The sequence below is a fragment of the Lycium ferocissimum genome, chromosome 10 (genome assembly GCF_029784015.1).
Source record: "Lycium ferocissimum isolate CSIRO_LF1 chromosome 10, AGI_CSIRO_Lferr_CH_V1, whole genome shotgun sequence".
Lineage (NCBI taxonomy): Eukaryota > Viridiplantae > Streptophyta > Magnoliopsida > Solanales > Solanaceae > Lycium > Lycium ferocissimum.
In genome coordinates, this window is record NC_081351.1 from 26,963,571 (window position 1) to 26,971,760 (window position 8,190).

General features: G+C 31.2%; 1 protein-coding gene across 1 annotated transcript; it reads left to right on the forward strand.

Annotated features, from left to right (window-relative positions):
• The first annotated feature begins 4,973 nt into the window (after window positions 1–4,973).
• On the forward strand, window positions 4,974–7,982 carry LOC132033099 (expansin-A11-like). The gene is made up of 3 exons (XM_059422967.1): window positions 4,974–5,253; window positions 6,091–6,412; window positions 7,233–7,982. The coding sequence occupies exons 1-3, from the start codon at window positions 5,112–5,114 to the stop codon at window positions 7,537–7,539; spliced, it is 771 nt and encodes a 256-aa protein (XP_059278950.1). The 5' UTR covers window positions 4,974–5,111; the 3' UTR covers window positions 7,540–7,982.
• The last annotated feature ends 208 nt before the right edge of the window (window positions 7,983–8,190 follow it).

An 8,190-nucleotide genomic window follows, 5' to 3' on the forward strand; every position in this document is an offset into this window, starting at 1 on the left:
TAATAGTCATGTGACTATAAACTATTTTATTAAGGTAAATGAGAAGTTTATAGTTAAACTGTTTCTAAATAAATATGATATTTTTGTCGATAGACTAAAAATGAACTATGATATATAAATTGAGGCGGAGCACGAATTAATCATTTTTACAAATAATTTAAAAAGTTAACATTTTAGAAAAACAAAATAGAAGTCATGTATACTAATCTTTGTTTTGAATTTATCCAAATCCTTTTATTAGTGGATTAGTAATTAAGTGAATTATTTAAAGAGAGACAACTGATAGTTTAGAAATAGTCTTATGAACAAGGTTATTGAATAGGATATATTTTTAAAAAATTTGTAAATTGTTTAACAGACGGACAATATGGACTTGAAATATTATAGTATTGGTTGTTAGACGTGATTTTCTACAGCCAAGGTCCCTAGTATACGCGTCTACATACTGTTTGTCCCGTTTGACAATTTATTATTACAAACCATATGGTAGGTATTTTTCTCCAACAAAAGGAAAAAAAGGAGAACCATAATATTTTATGGTAGGTATTCAAAAGAGTGGACTCTTCAGCCAACTATGTTTCGCTTGACATGCGAAAGTTTGTGACGGGACGAATAGGATTTCTTTATTCTTAATTAGAAATTTTAGGTTTGAGCTTTAAATATGAGAATTTTTTAGTAAAAAGTTCTTTCCTTTTAATGAGTCTTATGCGATGCGAATTTGAATTAATTTAAATACTATAATACAAGTATGGAACACCAAATAAAATGCTAAAAGAAAAACTATGTTTGCTTGACGGTGGAGACAACGATCACATGGGAAGTTTCATGGATTTTCAAGATTGGAACACATTAAACACAGCCTTTTTTTTCCTTGATAGCATTTTTCTATTGTTAAAGTCTAAAGACCAAAAATAAAGACATGTTTCTACTTTTTCTCCACACACGCCGTTAATTAAGGCATAATTTGGTGTAAATGAGGAAAGACTTATTGATCAACCAACCTTATCAACAAAGAATCAAATTAACAAACTTTGATTAAATGGAAATGCTTTCACATTTGTGGTAGAAAAGATAATACTGAAGAGTCATACTGAATCACTTGCAGAGATAATCAAGAATAGGTTTACCTCTGCTTAATATTAGTAACGGAGTCAAGATTTTCTCTAAAACGATTCAAAATATAAGAAAGTAAACACAGTAAGAAGTCACATAATTTAACATCAACTATACAAACATACATATATATAAAATGTTTTGACAAATTAAAGGGGTTCGATGAACCCTTTTGCGCCCCTAGCTATCTCCGTCCATGATGGCCACGAGCAGAGGCGGACCTACGTGGAAGTGCACTCCCACCCTTCGGAAAAAATTATGTTTATATATGTGTGTATATATCACGGCAAAAATTAAATATATTTAGTTATGCACTTTAACAAACGAAAGTATCTTTGAGGCATGTTGATTGCAGTAACAACGCTTCCCTTATATGTCACCCGGATCGAACCCGAATGTCCACTTTTAACTATTTTTTTAGCCTATTTTTAGGAAAACAATAAAAAGCGTTAAATGAGCTCGCCCGATTCGAACCCTCGCATCCGTCACATCTTCGACAAATTTTTAGCCACGAGCTATCTCTATCATTTGCTTCACTTGTGTTAAATTTTATTTATTACACATATTTGACCTATATACTTGTATTTTCGCATCAAGCTTATCTTATTAGTACCGGTCCATTTACGGTGCGTCATTAAAAATTTTGTTGGAATTTATGTTAAGATAATAGTGTCCCCGCCGTTTTAAAATCTTGGGTTTGCCTCTGGCCACGAGAAGTGAACTAACCTTGGCATTTTGCTTTAATTAGGTTAATTTCACGTATGATTACTGAACTTAATTTATTATAACAGTAAAATTACGGAATTGTTTTTTCAACTCTCACGTATATGATATCTCAAAAGGTGGATATACATGAATCTTACCGTCCAAGAGGGTAGATTTGCAGGAAATGTTATCAAGATGGATCGTAGTATAATTGTCGTTTATGTTATAAAATATATTTATATCTGACAATCTAAAAGGAATTAGCACCCTAGGTTATAAGCATAATGCAGAATTATTATTAGTTTATTATATCTAGTTGGACCATGAAGACACGTAATTAAGAAAACTGCCTAAAAACACAAACATGTGCGTTACACATGAGAATGATAGAGACAGATGCACGTAATGTCAAAGCAAGGCCATGTGAGGTTGCAATTTAATTAAAGTTGACAGAAAATATATTTATATTATATATCCAAACGGAACAATAAATAAATTAGTATTTATTGTTGCATAAACAATCAAGAAATCGTATTGGGAAAAAATGATAAAATTGTAACAAAATTTGAGATGTGATTTTGATCTACATCCGATTCTCTGATGGGAAAACCATGTGGCTAGGAGAATAGGTTTGATATATTAGAACATGGGAATAATTGAATAAGATCGTGACATTTTTCAGATTTCTGCACAGAAATTGCCATTTGGGAATTTTCGTTTTTCAGTGATATATTAGAATGATCCGGAGGATCGACATGGCTGCTTTCATGTCATTTAAGGGGTAGTTTTGATTTACACTTACGTGTCCAATGAAAAGTAGAATAAGCCACCGCATTAACCTTATTATTATTGTCTGTGCCCTTTCCATCAAACTCAAACTCAAATCAAATCCAAATTTGTGAGCAATTTGGCCTTTTCATCCTTTTGCTTATCTATCAACAACCAGATCTTAATTACGTAACAAGCAATTCTCTCCATAAACTGTTGAAACCATACTTATCATGTAACTCTCTCTACTATTATATATGAATTATGTGACTATTTTTTTTTTAAACGGTGTTAATTAATTAAAAATTTCTTCTATCAGTCAATTCTTTCATTTGTCGAAGGTACCAAAAATGGCCAGATTCCGTTTTCGTGTTGGTAGTATTAAATTAGAAGTGTAACCAATCATAACCGATTTGTCTAAGCTTATTTTTTTTCAAAAGTGCTTATTTTTTTTCAATACGTGCTTATTTTAAAAAAAGAATGTTTTTGGCCAAGCTTTTGGGAGAAAATAAGTTTCACTTCCTGCGGAGTAGCGAAAGCTTTTAAGCAAAATTTAAATAAAATAGGCTCGCACTTAAAAGATCTCTTTTTGAGAAAAATACATTTAGAAATATTTTTTAAAATTAATTGGCTGCTTTTCGCCAAATACTTTTTATAAAAAAGATTTTTCAAAATAAAGTGATTTTTAGAGTTTTTAAAAAAACAAGCTTTAATCATGTAAATAAGACTAAGAAAAATATGACAAGGATCACCGTATTAATTTACCAATTTCAAATATTTGCTTATCAAATTTTATATTAAAGTCAACTGGAATTCTTTTAACCCAATTTAATCAATTACTAGAGCAAATGAGAAATTGATTACTTATAAATGACTTTTATTAGAAATAAAATAGCCTACAAACTTAAAAACCTTATAAACTATAAGCACATTTATCTGAAAGCTAGACTTTTTAATTTGACGATTTGTGAAAATTATAATGAATTATGCACATAATAGTACTAATATGAAAAATCAAAATGATTAGTAGTAGCATATTTCAAAATTTGGGGTCAAATAGTACAATGTCAATTTTTGCGCAAATTAATGTAATATTGTTATTGGTATTGGTATCTACTTTTTTACAATGATAGGATACATAAATTGTATTAGCATAGTTTTTTTCCCCCTAAGTTTGTAATAGATAAGTTCCTTAATAATATAAAAAATAAGAGATACTTACAGGAAAAAATCAGGACATTCGATAATGATAATAAGTTCATAAAATGATAAAGCTACGCTTACAGAAAATTTACGGAAGAAAAATTAGAGAAATAATAAGAATTTAGATTGAACGAAAAAAATAGTAATGAAGTTTTAAAGGTCAAAAAATTGTTAAAAGAGTTAAAACATTTATCTTTGGCTAAGGATGAAATGCATTAATTTTAGACGCACACTCCTCGCATTAATATTAAAAATAAAATTAATAATACAAAGTATAAACGGCTAAGAGATATATAAACACATATTTCCTTAAGAAATATTATAATGAAGTTGGTCTATACGTGAAAATGTGAGAGTACAACAAATGCTGACTCATGAAAACGATTTCGAGCTTCGCTGTCAGAAAAAGTGATAACATGAAACTTGATAGGAGAAGGTATTTCAAAATTTTCTACTAGAGAACCAAACCATGAGTCACATAAGCGGAGGCAAGCTAAGTAAAATAACATACAATGTTTTGAATGAACTGAATTATAATTATGTTTCTGTAATAAAAAGTTTAATAATTTTACTACCGAAAATGTACTCATTTTCCATGTTGGGCCCGTGCTAGCACGGGCTTGCGTCATCTAGTAGTCATAGACACCGACGAGTTTTGATTTGATTCTAGTAATAATAAAATAAAATTTAACTGAAACATAACCTTTTAATCTATCCGCTTCAGAATTTTTACAAATTTACCAGGTGCAATTTTAAGTTTATACTGTTATTTTATATTTGAGAGTAATATAACTCTAAAATATAATAAGAAAACACACTTTTTTATTAATTCAAAATTAAATATGCTCAATGAAATATCACATGCGCGAAAACTAAAGTTACCAATAACCCAGAGGGTTTCAAAGTGAAATTATCCCTTATAAGGACGGAGCCGGTAGTTATGAGTTCGGCAGAACCCAATAACTTGCATTAACCCTACATTTATATTAAATTTCTTATTTAATATGTATTACTCATAATCTATTCAAAACTCAGTAAACAAAAAAAAAATTTATAATTCAGAACCCATAAATTAAAGACCGTGACTCTTAATACCTTACCCTTTAAAAATAAATGTGGTGTCTTTTTTTTCTTCCCACCCAATTTGCAGTATCACATGTGAGGTTGGTTCACTTGGTTGTATTAAATAGCCCAACTCCCTATATAAGTATCAGCTACTTTTCTTGGCTTAGCCATAATTTCTACAACAGATACCGTTTCCAGTTCCTCAAATCTTCACCAATCTCAGTTCTTCTTCCTCTTCTGCTACTTTTCTTAAGAAAATGGCCAATATTGGCATTTTAGCATTGTGTTTCATAGTTGGTTTTTGCAACATTTTATTGAGTGCAAATGCTTTCAGAGCTTCTGGATTGATGAGTGCTCATGCTACTTTCTATGGTGGATCTGATGCTTCTGGCACAATGGGTAAGTACAGAATTATAATAGTCTGTTTTATTTCATGTACACTTTCTTTTTTAGTAGGCGTTTGGACATGCGATTTGAAACTATGATTTGAAATCAGCGTTTGGACATGCGATTTCATCTCATGGTTTCAAACCATGGGATGAAATTCCAAATCATCTAAAAAGACATGATTTGGGGTTTTAAACCATGTCACCTTAGTCTATTACGAAAATACCGATATGTTTTGATATTTGGATACTCCTTTATCTTTCAAACATTCTATTTTATCCTCAGTGACATGCTTTTATCGTTATAGAAATGTCATATGGTACGTCTAAGATCACAAGTACTAAGGTACTTTTGGTATATTCTAAAAAAAATATTTTTTATTAAATTTCATATTCAAATCAAATACCACCGTATAAAATGAGCAATTAGAGAAAATGACATCAATCTTGATTATTAACAAGTGATACGATTTGTCTTTATTTTTTTTAGAACTTTTATTTCCAGTTAACTACCGCCATAGAAAATGAGAGAGCGGTGAAAAAGACATGAACCTTGATAAGATTTGTTTCTCAAATGGGAAAATACCGTAAAAGTCTTTATTTTGTTAAATTTTTAATCCAATCAAATATTGTCATATAGAATGATTGAATTGTGAAAACATACCAATCTTGATTATTAACAAATGATAATACTATATGTTTCCAAAATGAGATATGCCCTAATTTTTTTTATTGTTTTCTTAAAGCTCACGTCTAGATGTCGCTATAAAAAATGAGAGAGAATTATGAAAATGACCTAAATTTTTATTATTGACAAAGGATGTGTCGTTTTTCTTCTTATGTGGGACAGGGGGTGCTTGTGGCTATGGAAACTTGTACTCAACAGGATATGGTACAAACACTGCTGCATTGAGTACTGCATTGTTCAACGATGGAGCATCATGTGGCCAATGTTACAAAATCATGTGTGATTACAATCAAGACCCTAAATGGTGCATAAAGGGGACATCTATTACAATTACAGCCACAAATTTTTGCCCTCCAAACTTTGCACTTCCTAGCAACAATGGTGGATGGTGCAATCCCCCAAGGCCCCATTTTGACATGGCTCAACCTGCTTGGGAACACATTGGTATTTACAGAGGTGGCATTGTTCCTGTCCTCTACCAAAGGTATTTTTCTTATTATAATTTAAGGTTGTCGAATTTATCTGATAAAGATATGATTTGTCAAATCTATTTCAGTTTGAATGAATTAATCTGGGCATATATTCATGGGCAAGTCAAGCTAAGCATGTCTCAAGTTAGTCTGTCTAAAAGACGGGACTAATTTAGATAGCCTATGTAGCTCAAATTAATCCATAAGAAATTGTACAGAAACATATAATTGTTCTTTGTAGATTGGCTGGTTAATATAGTAGTGAACTAGTGATAAACAAACAATTTGATTTGGTAGTGAGATAAGTGATAAGACAATAATAAACAAATAAAAATAATTTTGAGTTGGCTGTGTTAGATTTCATTGGGCCATTTGCATAAATGACCCTTTTTTACGGCTATTTAAATTTTTTTCCCTATTAGCCTAGTGGGCCATATTTTGTCTACAAAAAGGAGGATATATCCAACTACTTTTAAAGACAAAATTTAATCCAATAGACACATAATTAATAGGTAGCCTCAAAAAAGGCTATAAGTATAAATACTCTACTATCATTCATTATTTAGCCCAACTTAGCTTGCTTATCTTGATCCAAAAAACTGGACGGATGGATTGTGGTTCAACTCATTTTAATTTTAATGTATACAGATTTAGTTCAAACCACCTATTTTGTAGTAATGTTTTTCAAACCACCTATTTTGTAGTAATGTTTACTTATAGTAATATAACACGTGAAATTACGTATAGTATAAGAATTCTGTACGCTAAAATGTGTGTTGGCTTAGAATATGCACAAATTCTTAGCAATTTGACTTGAAATCTGGGTGTTTGCAGGATTCCATGTGTGAAAAAAGGTGGAGTTAGATTCACAATCAATGGAAGGAACTACTTTGAGCTATTGATGATAAGCAATGTAGGAGGGGCTGGATCAGTACAATCTGTGCAAATTAAAGGCTCAAGAACAAACTGGATGGCAATGTCTAGAAATTGGGGGGCCAATTGGCAATCCAATGCATTTCTCAATGGACAACCCTTGTCTTTTAAGGTCACTACCTCTGATGGTGTCACTAAAACATTCTTAAATGCTGTCCCATCCAGCTGGCAATTTGGGCAAACATATTCAACCTCTCTTAACTTCTAATTAAAAAAGTTTGAAAAGTTCGATTCCGGAATTTAAAGTTTGTGAGTTTACACGTGTTGGGCTGCGGCGTGCTTACTGTTTTACCGAAAGCAGCCCGCCCCTTTCCCGTTTTATTTGATATTCGAAATATACTGGCCCGATTGTTGGTGGAATCTTGATTTTTGCAAAAGCGTAAAGCCCGTGAACTCTAGTCCAAAGCTGCTGAAAAACATAAACATGTTCAATTATTGTGTGTATGTAGAGTAGTGTGAAATTTGCATTTTTATTTTTGATATATCAAAGGATTACAATAAGACACTTTGTATTTGATGCAAATGTTGTAGCTGCATCAAGCATATTTTTAAAACAATTCCATTTTCTGTACGTTTGTTATATGTCATTTTTCATGTTATACTTCTCATATTATTTATCTTGTATCAAATGAACGTCTTTTTTTGTTGATATATTAGTTGTATGATTAAAGGGATCTTGGTTAAGTTTCCTTTCCATTAAAGTACATTAAGTTTGTTTAAGTTTTAGCCAAGCAAGATTGAGTTTCAGTTTAACCTAAAACAATGAATTAAAGATTCCCCTTACTTGTTATTTGCAAGAATTTGTCTTCAGTGTGCAGCTTTTGGAATTTTCAGATTATACTCTTGCCTTTGGAACTTT